At 34.5% G+C, this 17,863-nt stretch overlaps 1 protein-coding gene across 1 annotated transcript in view; it reads left to right on the forward strand.

Annotated features, from left to right (window-relative positions):
• LOC111055387 (xanthine dehydrogenase) overlaps positions 1-17,863 on the forward strand; it is a 101,572-nt gene that overhangs the window by 54,131 nt on the left and 29,578 nt on the right. The window contains exons 15-17 of the mRNA XM_039427646.1: positions 11,616-11,836; positions 13,645-13,767; positions 13,998-14,225. Of these exons, the coding sequence (XP_039283580.1) occupies positions 11,616-11,836; positions 13,645-13,767; positions 13,998-14,225 (572 nt within the window). The remainder of the gene's footprint in view (positions 1-11,615; positions 11,837-13,644; positions 13,768-13,997; positions 14,226-17,863) is intronic.

The following is a 17,863-nucleotide window of genomic DNA, read 5'->3' on the forward strand; positions in this document are numbered from 1 at the left end:
CGTTTTACTATTGGTGCATGCAAATTTTATTAGGTATTCATGCGCCTGGTAACTCTTATTTCCTGAATACATTAAATTATTTTATTGGTTTTTTATTATGCTCTTTGCATGCTAGTTAATATTATATATATTAATATTAATTCCATGCTAACTAATAATTAGCCACGTGGACGGGTGTTTTTTCACATTGCACACCATCCGAATGCAATAAAGCTCTGCCAAGGGGTTTTGGTCAGATTCTACGTTCTTCGGTTTGATCGATCTCTAGGTCACCGATCCGTGAATACATCTACATAACCTCAATCTTCAAATATTTTATAAATAATCTATTTATGAGTAGTAAACTTCTTCAAATCCTTTTTAGTTCTTGTACCATTTAGCCAGAACAAGCTGATGCTATCTAATCTTGTTATTATCTGCTTGGCGATATTAGCCAATTACTTTATTTTTAGACCTATTACTATTTCTGTTAGGGTTTTTCATCTACCCAGATTTAAATATGTTACACGCGCCCCTGGGTTTGAATTCAAAATATTGAGAATCACAATGTTTTTAATGAAAACCCACCCTTCAATACATGATATACACTATACTTTATTTATAAATTATACTCTCCTACTTCTATCACATTTCGCAGACATATTTGCTGCATCTCCTTTATACCTTTATCAAAAACAATAACAAATTCTCCTCCTCAACACACATAAAAATATCATAAATATAAACTTCTAAACGTACTCTCCTGACACCATTTACAACACAGTAATTTTGAATTCGCCGCTTGCAGGGCTGCCAACTTAACTACACACATTTCATAATTCTCATAAATGATTCCTTTTAGACAATAATTTCGATTCATAAACTTCTGGGCTTATATCTTATAGTATTTCTTAGGTCTTAATATAAATAATTTTCTATACATCAGGTACAATACTTTCTTTTGCTAATGGCTCTTGGTTTTGGTAACTGGTATTCACTTTAAATCTTTTCAGGTAACAAACGTGGCATAATTAAAAGTAATAAATATAAAAACATATAAATAAATATATCGACATTAATAAATATAATAAATAACAATAATAAATAACTCTTTGGGTACAGTACTTCTTTTATAAACATATGTTCAACAGATATTACATTCATTTGATTTGGGTGGCTTTGGTCAGCTGGTCGCTGTTCTACAATTCATAGTGTTACATGTTACATCAGAATTTGCTATCGACTGTTATAACTAACCTAACTGCTCAATTTTTTCTCTTAAAAAGGTAATTAACAAATTTTAATTTTATTATCCCCGCTTGTGTCCTTTTTTATCTGATGTATATAATTTAATTACATATTTAAAAATTGTTCTTTTCCTTATTGCAGGCTTCTAACGGCTGGAAGGAATTAAAACATTGGATTGTTGCCACGAGGTCCTATACCAATATTAAATTTATTAAGGAAGGTTAGTAATCGGTTTGATAATAATGTTTTCCTTGATTTCTTATCATATTTATTTCAATTCTTTTATTGCATGTAGAAATGTTGTGATTTACTTGCATCTTCTTGCATTCTGTTTGTAGATGTTGCTGTAGGCCGTTCGGTTATCTGCTGTTGATTGTTGAGGCTGTCCTATTATTAATTTATCCTTCTCAAATATAAAACATGTAGTACCCTTTCTATTTAAAACCCTTTTTTGTTTTGAATAAAACATTGTGTTGCTTTTATTAGTTTATGGTGCTACAAAAACAGGTCAGTAACAACTGTACTTCTGGAAAGTAAGCTAGCGCCGATATCCACCAATCCTTTCTTAATCAGAAATACTTTGGCAAAACTAATGGCAGACACTGAAAAATATTAATATTATACTTTACATGAACGTTACACTCATGTTGTACATAGTACTGGAACAAATTACTTACATTTTCTATCAAACAAATAAAAATACTTGATACAAAACTAACATGGACATGCCACATTGATTGGTTATTGGTCGACTCAGTAGAGTGGTTTTTCTTATAAGACGTCTGAGAACTTTTGTTCCTCAGCAATATTTGAGGACGTCCAACTTCGGTTTTTTCCAGAGTTTAATTCAATATGGGCTTATTCTATGGGGCGGAGCAGCCAATACTATTAGGGTGCTGCTTCTTCAGAAAAAAGTAGTAAGGCTTATGGCCAATGCTGACTACCTCGCTCATTGTCGTCCAATATTTGTCTCGATGAGGTTATGACTGTGTTCAGTGTGTGGTCATGCAACTCCTGGTCAGGGTCAGGGACGAGTTGGATGTTCTTGAATATAGGTCTGAGATACACAGACAAGCATGTCATCTGAATGTTCCTTTTGTCAGGCTAAAAAAACTTCAAGGCCATTATAGAATATCAAGGCATTCAATAAGTTGCCTGTTATAGTGAGAAATATGAATCAAGCCCGTTTTAAAACTCAAGTTAAAAAGCTGCTAACAGACAACCCATTATATAATGTAGAAGAATTTTTCATTTGCCCGTGGATATAATAAATACTTATTTTGGGTGATGATAATATATGTGTATGAATTGGCTCAATTAGTTTTATATCTAGGATTTTATTCTTGACGACACCTAATGTACATTGGAATTTATTTATTGGTGGATTAACATAATATTCTATTCTAACAAATATTGAAACTATTCAGTGAAAGTGGTTCATTTTGAAAAAGTCAACAACATTTTTATATTTATTGGATCAAATAATTTGTTGGGAAATTCACATTGTATCTGACTTGATTGGAATTGAAAATGCTTTAGTACGTATCATGAAATTTTGAATATACGATAGTCTACATTTCCCAAGAATCATAATCATATCAAATAGATCTCTTATGAGTCGGAATCCAAACAGATAATAGTGTGATAAAATATAGTTCTAGAAAATATTTTACATACTTTATTCTTTATGATTGATACAATAAGTTCATCATGAAAATGATAGGGAGAGAAAAATAAGGTAACCTTGTCCTACCTATTCCTCTCCCAAATTTAGATAAGGTTACACATAGTCCGAGAGCCTTGTAGTTGTTCACTTCACAAAATTTTTAGTAATTATTATTACAAAGTAGATTTTAAATTTAGATCCATCAAAACCAAATAAATATTGTCCAAGAATCATATATGAAATAGATCTCTTATGAGTCTGTATCCAAACAGATAATAGTCCGATAAAATATTATTTTGAGAAATATTTTACATACTTAACATACATTCATTCCATTCAAATGAATTAATCATCATTGGACAGTAATGAATTCTATGAAGTTGACTGATAATACCTTACAACAAATTCACTCTGTATTAAAATTTTATTTATTTTAGATTAATGTACCATTATTTTATAATGCTAATTTTAATTCTTATTATTATTTATTTTTTTATGATACAAATGACACTAATGTAATAACATTGGTAGATAAAATAATAAGGTAGTCCTTGTGCTATTCTTCTTCCAAATTTGTAGGTGATGACATAATCCAAGATAAGAATTTCACTTGTAAAATTTTAGTCCAAAATGAACATAGAAACTATAAATTTAGAATTTAGATAGCTGAAATTAATGAATTAATTAGAAATATTTCACTTTATTATGTTCAATGATTGCATTTTTCTGTAAATTCTGTTATAAAATGACATTTTCACTGTACTCCTGTGCCATCAATTTCTGGTTTCAATGCAATTCTATTGAATTTTCAGACTATGGGGAGCTGATTTTCTGGAAGGAATTTACCAGCAACTAGTAGATGAACTGCCTCTTGATCCGGGAGCACCAGGAGGAATGGGTTGTTGCTTGCGGCTGGTTTTAATTGCATGGTGGGCGGTGGTTTTTGGTGGTGGTTTATCTGGTGTTGGCTTTTGTTCTCCTAATAATATTTTCGGTGGATCATTTCTAAAGGTGGTGTATGATGTTGAAATATCTGATTTTCTTTGTTTGTTTCATTGGAGCTTGTAGGTGTTATATCGGGGTATCATATAGTCCTGGTTTATTAGCTGTAGCTTTCTGTGTATCTGGTGGCGGGTTGTTGGGTGTTGGGTTCTGTGTTTTTTGGTGATTTGATCTGGACGCATGCTCTAATGTGTAGTTTGTACTTATTTGATGAGGTGGCGGTTTGTAATTTTTGTCGTAATTATTCTGAGTGTAATCATTATTTGTGTTAAATCGATCACGGCCATAATAATACTTTCTTTCATAGTTTGCTGTGGATAATGGTTTGTTTGACGATTCTGAAAACTTCTATTATTCCAGCTGTTATTTTGATTATGATTATAGCGGCGTTTAAATTGAGGGGTAGATCGTGAGCAATCATATGGTACTGATTCATAATTTTGGCTGTTATACTGATTAATTTTGAGTTATGTTGATTCTGTGTGTATCTCTGGTCTGAACGGTGGTTTGATATTGCCATCACAGACTGTATGCCATATAAATGATTTATCAGCTGCTTACAATCAGTAATGGGTTGTGTGGCGAGTGCCATTCTAACTTGATACGGTAGCTTCTTTAAAATAATACTTGCTAATGCCGATTCATTAATGGGCTCGCTCAATTGAGAATTTTTAAACTGTAGGGCAGTGACGAAAGTGGTACATGCACCGTCTAAGTTAGGGTTGAAATCGCATGATATAATGTCCGCTAGCACGTCCAACTGTTTACTTCTGCTCCAATACTGTTCCAGGAAGACAGCTACAAACTCATCCAATGATGTAAATTCATGGACTCTACTCCGAAAGAACATCAGGGGTTCGCCAATCAATAAACTAGTCAAACGAAGACGCCAAAAATTCCAAGAGGTGGGTGTTAATGATTGAACTAGTTTTATCTGATCTATAAATTCTTTAGGTTGGAGATAGCGGTCTGTATTGTCAAAACGGCCTAATTCATTGAAACTGTGTAGTGAATCAAACGTTGCTATGGGAATAGGCTCTATATTCTCGTGCGGAAATTGATGTATTTGACTTTCAAGTTGTACCAACTTCTCTTGGGCCTGTTTCCAATGACTAGAAGCTTCTGTTTCATTATCTACTACTTCGGCATTTAATTCAGATGAAAATAATTGCTGTTCTCCAACGGCTGTCTCCAATGAATTAAGTTGTACTTTGTTTTGATTTATATCAGAATTTAGGTGAGCTATTTGTGTAGATTTACTATTCTGTTGTTTATTTATGGAAATAAGTTGACTATTGTTCCTGTTTGTAGCTATTTCATGAATTTGTGAAGTGTTTTGTGCTGGTAGGTTATCTATTCTTTCCGCAGTCTCCTTACCCATTCTTACCGATGTATCCTTCAGTGATTCCCGCATTTCCTTCATTTCCGCCTTTAAGTTCTTCATTACTGTGGTCATTGTTTTTTCTAAACTATTAGAAAATGACTTGATCATCCCCTCTACTATAACCCTCCTTATTGCTTCTTGGGAGACATTTAACGGTTTATTACTGTTCACAGGATTCTTGGCGGTGATTGAAGAGATCTGGGCGTTGGACTCCATCGCGCCCCCCTCAGCGTCGATCTCCGCTACTATCGCCGTCTGCAGTGTGTCTGCTACCTTACTTTGCGTGGACGAAAAGAGACTCATATTTTAAAAATGGATTAAGTGTCAAGTGTTTGTTAAAAAAGTGAAAGTTTTGGCCAACAAGGCATTAATAAGGACACAAATGAGGATAGGCCTATGGACATTACAAGCCAGGTAACCTATTTATTACTTAAGCTCTTATAATATAATAATACTATTCATTGATTTCTGACTAGCAGTTTAGGCCCATAAAATATAATAGCTCTCTCTATAAAATATATTTTCTACAATAATAATAATATAAAATTTTCTTTAAAACATATAATTTCTCTTTATTTAAAGCTATTGATTCCCCAAAAAGTAATACAAATTTCCCTTCGCCAGTTTTCCTCACAACTCGTATAAGTTATCTATAATTTTCAATATGGTTATTGACTTAATTTCAAATAATTATTCAATGAGCTTGGCTCTCATCATCAGTCCCACGTTGGTACGACATGTCTTTCTGTCGTATCCGTGGCCTATCACGTTGGGCGACATGTCTTTGTGTCACGTTATTCTTTATATTAAAATAACGATTAGCCTCCTGCTTGGCATCAGTCGGTAAAGCATGAGATTTAATATAATTAGGGCGTGGTTTTCTAATAGTATTCAGTCTTAAAAAATCTTGATAGGCCTAGATATGGGCTTCTCCAATAACTCTTGTAATTCAATAAATAATAAATATATATATATATGATACTTATACTATAGAGATGAGGAATAAAAAATAAATTGCACACCATGAAAATTCACACATATATTACAAAATAATGCAAAGATCAATCGAGGCAAAAAATATATATAGAGCGATAAAAAATATAATATAAAAATAGAACAATATTTGAAATCAATAAAAATATCACAGGCTAACTTTATATTCTAGATTTATGGCACGAATCATTACCATGTGCCTTTATCTTGAAATCATATGCATTCTTTGGCATGTAGCTGTGACATGTACTTGCTAATACTTGTCGGCTTGGATAATTCAATCAAAAATATGTGCTCTAAGATCAGCTTGATAAATTAGCCACTAATAATCCAAATATATATAATATTAAAATCTCTAGTATTTAGTAGATTTCTTTGTATCGAATATATATTTTATCTCAGGGTGCAAGATTCGGCACCTGACGGAATAGGTAGAGCCATTCATCTAGTGAATTAGAACTATGATAAATTATCGCAAATTGTATTGCAAAAATTAAATATTGTATGCATACGTTTGATAGCCTAGATTTCGTACTTCTTTGATTTATATCAGAATTTAGGTGAGCTATTTGTGTAGATTTACTATTCTGTTGTTTATTTATGGAAATAAGTTGACTATTGTTCCTGTTTGTAGCTATTTCATGAATTTGTGAAGTGTTTTGTGCTGGTAGGTTATCTATTCTTTCCGCAGTCTCCTTACCCATTCTTACCGATGTATCCTTCAGTGATTCCCGCATTTCCTTCATTTCCGCCTTTAAGTTCTTCATTACTGTGGTCATTGTTTTTTCTAAACTATTAGAAAATGACTTGATCATCCCCTCTACTATAACCCTCCTTATTGCTTCTTGGGAGACATTTAACGGTTTATTACTGTTCACAGGATTCTTGGCGGTGATTGAAGAGATCTGGGCGTTGGACTCCATCGCGCCCCCCTCAGCGTCGATCTCCGCTACTATCGCCGTCTGCAGTGTGTCTGCTACCTTACTTTGCGTGGACGAAAAGAGACTCATATTTTAAAAATGGATTAAGTGTCAAGTGTTTGTTAAAAAAGTGAAAGTTTTGGCCAACAAGGCATTAATAAGGACACAAATGAGGATAGGCCTATGGACATTACAAGCCAGGTAACCTATTTATTACTTAAGCTCTTATAATATAATAATACTATTCATTGATTTCTGACTAGCAGTTTAGGCCCATAAAATATAATAGCTCTCTCTATAAAATATATTTTCTACAATAATAATAATATAAAATTTTCTTTAAAACATATAATTTCTCTTTATTTAAAGCTATTGATTCCCCAAAAAGTAATACAAATTTCCCTTCGCCAGTTTTCCTCACAACTCGTATAAGTTATCTATAATTTTCAATATGGTTATTGACTTAATTTCAAATAATTATTCAATGAGCTTGGCTCTCATCATCAGTCCCACGTTGGTACGACATGTCTTTCTGTCGTATCCGTGGCCTATCACGTTGGGCGACATGTCTTTGTGTCACGTTATTCTTTATATTAAAATAACGATTAGCCTCCTGCTTGGCATCAGTCGGTAAAGCATGAGATTTAATATAATTAGGGCGTGGTTTTCTAATAGTATTCAGTCTTAAAAAATCTTGATAGGCCTAGATATGGGCTTCTCCAATAACTCTTGTAATTCAATAAATAATAAATATATATATATATATGATACTTATACTATAGAGATGAGGAATAAAAAATAAATTGCACACCATGAAAATTCACACATATATTACAAAATAATGCAAAGATCAATCGAGGCAAAAAATATATATATAGAACGATAAAAAATATAATATAAAAATAGAACAATATTTGAAATCAATAAAAATATCACAGGCTAACTTTATATTCTAGATTTATGGCACGAATCATTACCATGTGCCTTTATCTTGAAATCATATGCATTCTTTGGCATGTAGCTGTGACATGTACTTGCTAATACTTGTCGGCTTGGATAATTCAATCAAAAATATGTGCTCTAAGATCAGCTTGATAAATTAGCCACTAATAATCCAAATATATATAATATTAAAATCTCTAGTATTTAGTAGATTTATTTGTATCGAATATATATTTTTATCTCAGGGTGCAAGATTCGGCACCTGACGGAATAGGTAGAGCCATTCATCTAGTGAATTAGAACTATGATAAATTATCGCAAATTGTATTGCAAAAATTAAATATTGTATGCATACGTTTGATAGCCTAGATTTCGTACTTCTTTGATTAAATAGAAATTTCTAAAATATTGATCTATATTTTTCTTTCAATTAAATACCTTTAATACAAATTGTAACTAATTCGGTGATAATATTATTTTATTAATTTCTAAGGGTATTAAAATTCTATTTTATAAATACAAGAAAGTAGCTCTGAATTCATACTTACTTACTAACTGCGGTGGCCATTCGTACCCCAGTCGGTACTTGGCCTCATCAACTGAGCCTCTCCAGAAGTTTCGGTCACCCGCGTCCTCCTCTTTTAGGCCCATCCTCCTCATATATTTCCGGACCTGGTCTCACCATCTAGATTTGGCCTTGCTGCTGGTCTCCGTCCTATAGAATTATTCCTCAGTACACTGCTTGTCAGAGCGCTTTCTTCTTTCCTCAGAATGTGTCCCGTTTACCGTAACCTTCTGCTTTTAATTTCACCCACTATGTCTGCTTCATTGAATAATTGGCGAATTTCATAGTTGTGCTTGATTCTCCAAAATCCGTTCTCTAGTTTTGGGCCAAAATTTTTTCGAAGAATCTTGTTTTCAAAAACAATGGTCTTTTTTTCTTCTTTTTTATTCAGTATCCATGTTTCTGAATCATATAGTAGTACTGGTCTTATGATGGTTTTGGATTTCATACATTTTAATAAATTTTATTATAACTTGTGAGTCTACACAATAACTAGTAGTTCTGTGAACAGTAGACCTCACGCAGTATTCTCATTCACAAGTACCTGATTGAAACTATAGACCTTATGGAAATACAGCAATAGACTGGCTTCTCCACACATCTGTGTAACGGGACTCTGGAAAACGTTCAACGTGCTACGACGAGGGCTCTAGACAGCATAGAGGTTGCTGACTTCCAGGAAGCGTTCAAAGATTTGAAAATCCGGTATCAGCGTGTTATCGATTCCAATAGGGACTACTTTGAAGATATCTAATGAAAAATTGTACATATTTTGCCAATTAAAAGTTTCCTGAGGTCCTTGCAAAGACAATCTCATCAGGCACAATAATATCTATAGTGAGGTCCACATTACTAGTAGTTCTGTGAACAGTGGACCTCACGCAGTATTCTCATCCACAAGTACCTGATTGAAACTATAGACCTTATGGAAATACAGCAATAGACTGGCTTCTCCACACATCTGTGTAATCACTTGTCAGCTGATTTATGATAAATAATTCTATAGTCTGATTTTTACTCTAATATTGGCGTATGAAGGAGGCTCCTTTTTTCCTTTTATATTATCCTTGAAATACAAAATTTCCAAAAACCTTGTATATACGTCGACGCGCAATTAAAAAAGGAACATACCTGTCAAATTTCATGAAAATCTATTACCGCGTTTCGCCGTTTAAACATTAACAGAAATGCCAAACCGTCGACTTGAATCTTAGACCTCACTACGCTCGGTCAATTAATTTCAAATAGCAATCTATATATTATTCTGAATTTCAAGAACTACTATGCAAAATATTAATGAATTTATTAACTAAACTTATTTATTCAAGTTGTAAGTCTACACATCAATCCATTTCAAATATCAACCACAATATTATTCTCAATTACAAGAAATTATTATGCAATAGATAAATTCTATTAACTTACTGCAATCTCTGTTCATATGAATACAATTTTGAAACCTAATTGGTAATCACGTATCAATATTCCTGATAAACTGGCACTTTGACTTTGATATTTGTATGGATTAGAGTGACTGCTCTTACAGTGGGCTGAAGCCTGAATTGACAGGAATAATGTAGAAAAAGGGAGTTGGTTCCTTCTTTTGTCTGTATGATTAGCTTTCAATTCAAACCACTTTCAAATAAATTAATGATTTTAACCATAAAGTCTCAGTCTGTTAATTGTATTATTGAAGTTTTGAATAATAATTATTTTTTGTTCTCAGGTTCCAAACAGCCAAGAGAAAGAAGATCTGATTGGTAGACCAGTAGTGCATCAGTCTGCTTTCAAACAAGCTACAGGTAAATTAGTTATATTTACAGGTATTTAGTTATATTTACAGGTAATTTAGTTATATTTTATGATACAGGTATTAGTTATATTCGTATATTGAAATATCGTAGTATTTTTGATATTTTTGTTACAATAAATGCATATCAAATTATCCTTCCAAAGGCTCCCATAATTGTTCAACAATAGGTACATGAAATTGATTTAACTGTACTCTTATACCGTACACGATAACATTTGTAAATTATTTTCGTACAATATCCACGTTCTTTCTTCAATTTTCATAATTCTATATTCAATTTGTAGTAATTTATAATCAATTCTAATTCATTTGTTTTTAAAAATTCGACTTAGTCATTGTCAATATTGTAGAACCGTGTTTTTATTCAATCATTTGTTTTTAATGCCATTTTTTTATCTGGTTCCAGTCATGTATAATAGATTTTCATAAACTTTGAGTAAATTTTTTCATTCATTATAATTTAATTTTCATTCATTAATAGACCAGCTTTACTCATTATTTTTCATTGAGTAAAGAATATAAGTGAAAATTAATCAACTCAAGCCAAATACCATAAGCCTACTTTTATTTCTTTTTACTTTTTCAATAAATTTTTAATCAACACCAATCATCCTTCTATTCTTGAGAAGCTGAATAATGTGTCTTTGTATTGAATTTTCTGTGTTGTTGTGATTGTAATGTTTTGGTAAATATCCATATTGAATGAAAACGACTTGATATTGTTAAAACAGTTCTAAAAATTCGACTGAGTCATTGTCAATGTTGTAGAACCGTTCCATAATTGAATAAAAACACACATATGTTGTCAAATTCTACACAGTTTTTTTTGGTCAACTTGAAAATGTGACCGGTGTGGTCACAAAACCATGATCCTGTACCAAATAAAACTGTAGAATTTGACAACATATGTGAGTTTTTATTCAAAACAGTTCTACATTCCAGGTTTGCTTGTTACATCTAGTGAACTCTTTTTCCTTCTTTTCAATTTCCATAAATTTTCCCTTTCTTCAATAATTTCTCCCTCTTCTTCCACAAATTTATCCATATTTCTTACTCTTTCTACCTGTTTTTGATAAAAATTTCCCTAATTTTTCCCCGCACAGGAGAAGCCAAATACTGCGACGATATGCCCCGTTGCGAGGGCGAGCTCTACATGGCCCTGGTGACGAGCACTAGAGCGAGAGCGCGCATCCTGGCCGTCGACAGAAGTGAGGCACTCGCTCAGCCCGGGGTGCACGCTTTCTTCTGTGCCGATGACATCGAACCTAAATGCAACTGGTTCGGACATATTGTGCCCGATGAGATGGTCTTTGCTGCCAACGAGGTACCTTCATCATTTGATTTGAATGAATTTATTGCTGGCAAATTAATTGACCGAGCAAAGTTAGGTCGAAGATTCAAGTCGACGGTTTTGCATTTCTCTTTATGCTTAAATGTTTATATGTTGCGCATTTATAGCGAAGCGCAGCAATAAATTTTCATGAAATTTGACAGGTTGAATTTCGCGTCGATGTATACATACGGTTTTTTGAAATTTTGCATTTAAAGGATAATACAAAAGGAAAAGGAGTCTCCTACGAACGCCTCTATTACTGTAAAAATCAGACTATACAATATTATTCATCATAAATCAGCTGTCTAGTGGACTATAATACTACCCGTTCATAAGCATCGAAGATTCTTGAGAATGCATCTTTCCATAAGCTGAGGCCAAGTTTGCGGTTATTGATAGAAAACATTTTTTTACATATTTCTTTTTGAATCTGATGATTAAAATTGCAACAAATATTATTGAAAAAAATTATTTCTAAAATCATGAAAAGTGAGAATGAGGTTTGTAGAAAATCAGCATTATGGTAGTTTATTTTGTTAATTTCAACACACCGATTTTTCGTCGACACGACAACACAGAATGTTCTCTGATTGGTCGATAGGTTTCGCGTATCGACGACAGCCAGACCTGATAACAGCGCTCACTCTCAGATTTTGGGACGACACGTAACGGTACGATAGGACAGAGAGCTCTATGTTCATTTAGGATTTTTTTAGACATTTTAAATTAATAAATTATTTTATTCATTTTTGATTAAACATAACAACAGGTCAATGTAACTTACAGAGCGCGAGATCTACTGTTCACAGAACTACTAGTAAAATTAAAATTTAGTGTTGGAATTGTTCCTATTAATTACAAAAATCTAAAGTAGGAACCGTACCCTTTTTTATTTTATTTTTCCTAACTATAGCAGTGTTATAAATAATTATTATTTGTATAAATAACTACTTCAGTGAGGTCCACGTTATATAATGGCAGTGGAGAAAGATAGGAGAAAAACGTTGCCGATCCTCAGTCTTGGAAATGCCTTCTATAAACGGTAGCTGATACAGATTTATTGATGTGATATCAACTGTTCATTCTCGTTTAAAATAATCAGTTATATTTTATTAAGCAATGAATTATGTTTTTCAATAATTTCATAATAAAGATGAAATATTTTGTTGATTAATTATCAATTCTACATTGTTAAAAGACGATCTGGCAACAGAGCAAAGCGAGAAAGAGTTAGCGCTATTCGCTTTGTTGAATGATAGACAAGGATATCAATGCCATTGCTAATCAAACACTGCCATTATAACATGGACCTTACTGTAGTTTGATAACTACTATAGTGTATGGATAACTAAGGAACCTTTTTTATTTTATATTGAGTATGGTTTCAAAACACACTGATATATCTTGAAAAGTCTTGCCGTTTGCTTCTTATTTACTTGTACCCTGTTCACTGTATCTCAATAACACTTGTAGGCCTATAGTATTCTCCAAGATGAAACAAGCATAAATTAATATCGTCCTTAAAACATGGGGAGAATAATACTTGTATCTTTGCCCTTCTCCCTTTAATCAAAAAGAAAAGAATACTATAATATAAATTTATAAATCATACATTGTATTTTTTCAATTTGATAGGATAGATTTGAATTTGAACTTTAAGTAATTATATAATCTTTGTAATGGTAATTCACCATTTTTGTTCTATGAATGATTTTACTTTGTTAGATTTATTTTCCACCTCTTATACCTGTACTTCCAATTTGAGTCCTCATCGTGACGAATGTGTATTATTTTGACAGGTGTCAGCCATTGGCCAAGTGATCGGAGCAATAATTGCTGACGACCAGATAATTGCACAGAGAGCCGCCAAACTGGTCAAAGTGCAATACGAAGACATTCATCCTGCCATCATTACTATCGAGGTAAGTCTACTTCATCAAGTTTCTATTTATTTCCACACATAACACCTATGCAATGAATTGGAGAGGAAAATTAAGATGAGCCTTGAGCTATATTTCTCTCCTGAATTTATAACGTATTTTACATTTTTTCTATCTTGTATTTCAGGACAACATCAGCAAAAACTTCTTCTTTTTCGATTTTTTATAAAATTGTTTTATAGATTTTTTTCAATTTTCTATCTCGTTTTCAGGACGCCATCAGGGAAAACTCGTTCTACGGCAAGAACGGGCCGCGCCGCCTGCTGAAGGGGGACCCCGAGGCGGCTTTCGCACGCGCAGAGCACACCCTTGAGGGGGAGGTGCGCATAGGAGGGCAGGAGCACTTCTACCTGGAGACCAATGCGTCGCTGGCCATTCCCAAAGGAGAAGACGACGAGATTGAGCTCATATGTTCCACGCAGCATCCTACTGATGTCCAGGTAAGTCTCAGATGATCTTTGATCTCAGATGATGAAGGCAGCCATCCTATTCTAGGAAAAATATATACACAGAGTATCCCACAAAAGGTGTAACAGCCGGATACCATAGATTCTATATGAAATTTGCAACAGAAAATGTCAAGTAGAATTTTCTTATAATAATAATTCAAAAAAATCTTTATTGATCTCAGATAATGAAGGCAGCCATCCTATTCTAGGAAAAAAATATATATTATACAGAGTATCCCACGAAGATGAGGAAGAGCAGAGCTATATGAAATTAGAGCTATTGTAAACTCTAAGGTTCAACTTTACGAAATTTAGATTGATTTTAAATTGGTAATCAATAATTTTGATGTAAAGTGGACTGTATTGAATAGAAAAGAAACAAGTGATATCTCTACAGAAACAAGTACATGCAATGAATATATAAAAGAACAACTCACCGAAAATCTGCAGAGTACCTAATGTAATATTTATATTATTGAGCTTACAACTCCCAGGTGAGGTATTCAGGTGTCCCCGAGGTAGGAGATGACTCAAGGATGGTGAAAAGGCAAGCTTAATTGTCATCTACTGTTGGTAAATTCGGCTTCCATCATATAACGTTGCACATATATTTCTGACGAGATATTTACAATGTCTTTAAAGACTATAGATCGGTGAACTTTCCAATCGAAAAATAATAGTTTAAAACTTTCAACTAACGGGAGTTTGGCAAACACTCTTCCAAACGTAGGTTTATGGTGTACGATTTAACATTAACGAAAAAATAATAATTTGAAGAACGATTTCCTTCTGGGAATGATCGACGAATAATAATTATCAATTCCCGACTCGAGGCAAGCTATTACAAAGCGAGACTGAACTGAAAGAAAAAACCTACCGGCTAGTGAGCGCGACGCACTCAAGTGAAAGAAATACGAACTGAACGAGGAGCGCGCGTCCAATTCAAAAACGAAAAATGAAAACTAGAGCTGGCTCCAACATCCCCCCCGGCTGAAAAGCTATTTTCAGACAAGGCTAGAGAACAAAGAAACGAAAAAAACAATGAATAAACGACGAAAGAAATAAAAATAAAACAAAACGAGAATAAAACAAAAAATGCAAAAGGAAAATTATTGAGTAGGCAACGGATACAACTTTGTAGCCGGCCTTTTGAAGCGACCATTGGCGCACCGCACCATAGCCACTCGAACGACACCGTCAGCACCGGGAAATACTTCCTCAATCACCCCAGAGGCCATTTCAACGGTGCGACATTTGGTTGATCCACTAGGACGATTGTACCAACCGTGAGAGGGGTGGAATCCTTACACCATTTCACACGGGTTTGTAATTCATGTAAGTATTCTTTGCGCCAACGACTCCAGAAAGACTGAACCATTTGATTGACTAATTCAAACCGATCCAAGCGATTCATTGGACGATCTTCCACATTTAACATAGGAAGGTACTTAAGAGGTGTCAAAGTGAGAAAATGAGCCGGTGTGAGGGCGAGGGGTTCACTCGGATCCACGCTCATTTGACATAACGGGCGTGAGTTAAGTACAGCCTCAATTTGAACTAAGACAGTGTTCAATTCTTCGTAAGTCAACAACTGGTTACCAATAACTCGAAACAGGTGTGACTTTACTGATTTTATATTCGCCTCCCAAAGACCGCCGAAGTGAGGTGAACCTGGCGGGATGAAATTCCACTCAATGCTATGATCAGCAAGTTCATTCTGGAGCAGGTTTTGATATTCCTTGGAGTTCAGCATCCGTGACAATTTTATTAGCTCATCATAGGCGCCGACGAAGTTGGTACCATTATCGGAATACATGACCTTACAAGGACCTCGTCGAGCAAGGAAACGGCGAAAAGCTGATAAGAACATTTGGGTCGATAAGTCCGAAACTAATTCAATGTGAACGGCTTTAGTTGCCATACAGACAAAAAGACAAATGTACGATTTAAATATGAAAGGATTCCGACGCCTGGCCATGGTGATTCGAATGGGTCCACCATAATCAACTCCACATTGGACGAATGGTTTAGACGACAGAGTTCTACAGGCTGGCAGATTACCCATTTTCGGCGGTGTAAGAGTGGGACGATAGTGAAAACACTTGTTACATTTTCGTATATGACTCCTTATAAGGACACGGGCTGATAAAATCCAATATTTTTGTCTCAAAATAGACGCCAATAAATGAGGTCCAGCGTGACAGTGCTTTTCATGAAAATAATCAATCAAAAGCGTGACCAATGGATCATTTTTCGGTAATATAATCGGATGACAGCTGTCATAATTCAACTCAGAATTTTGTAAACGTCCACCCACACGAATAATATCATGATCAAGAAAGGGTGACAGTTGTTGAAGATGAGAAGTACATTCTTTCCCAGCTTTCAATTCCAGTAATTCTTTCGAAAAATGAATTTTTTGTACAACTTTACACAAATGTTTTTCCGCCAAATCGAAATCTAATTCATGAGGTTTAGGCAATAGACGAAGTAATTTCAATATTAACACCATGATACGCAATAGACGTTGGTAGTTGGAACAACGAGCAATTAAAAGATGAATCGAATTAATAGATGAATTCTCCGACTGTACTACAGTGACAATTGAGTGAACCTTGACCTCAGGTAGACACTCTATAGGTTCCAGATCGACCTTGACGGGCCAATCACTCTCTTCTAACATTAGCCAAGAGGGGCCAGACCACCACAAATCATGATTAATTATTTCAGAAGGGGATAAACCTCTCGAAATGGGATCAGCTGGGTTTGAATTTCCTGCCACGTGTAACCAGTCGTTGATAGGACAGTCTTGAATTTTCGTAACTCGATTAGCGACGAAAGATTGCCATCTAGATGGACAGCCCCTGATCCAATGTAAGACAACAGTTGAATCCGATAATGCAACAACGCGAGTCATGTGACAACGAAGGCTCAAAACAGAGACAACAACCTGTATTAATTCAGCGAGCAAGAGCGCCGCGCATAATTCAAGCCTAGGTATGGATAAAGTCTTAGATGGCGCGACCTTTGATTTAGCGCACAACAATGTGATAGTTGCAGGTTGCATATCCATTTGAGATTTTATGTAGATCACACCACCATAACCTAAAGTCGATGCATCACAGAAACCAATGACAGTAATTTTCGAATCATTCATCACTCCTAAATGACGTGGTATGAAGAGATTGGACAATAAAGGGAACTCCTTCTGACATGTCTCCCATTGAAGCGCAATAGAGGGAGGTACTGAATCGTCCCAATCAAGACCAGCATTCCATAATTGTTTAATTAAACATTTAAGAAACAAAGTTAGGGGTGACAAGAGTCCCAAAGGATCGAAAATGCGTGCTACTACCGATAAAATGTGACGTTTGGTAGGAACAGACTGATTAGGATTCACTGAAAAACAAAACGAATCACTACCAGGTTGCCATTTCAAGCCTAGGACAGCCAACAAATTTCCCATCTCGAAATCTTTAGACAAGGCCGATTTTTCATCTTCCGAGAAATCATTCATCAATTCAGGTGAATTGGAACTCCATTTAGTAAGTTCGAATCCGCCTCTCTCGAACAATTCTTTAGCCTGACTACAAAGACGATTTGCTTCACCTAAAGAAGACACACTTGTC

Source organism: Nilaparvata lugens, chromosome 5 (genome assembly GCF_014356525.2).
Source record: "Nilaparvata lugens isolate BPH chromosome 5, ASM1435652v1, whole genome shotgun sequence".
NCBI lineage: Eukaryota > Metazoa > Arthropoda > Insecta > Hemiptera > Delphacidae > Nilaparvata > Nilaparvata lugens.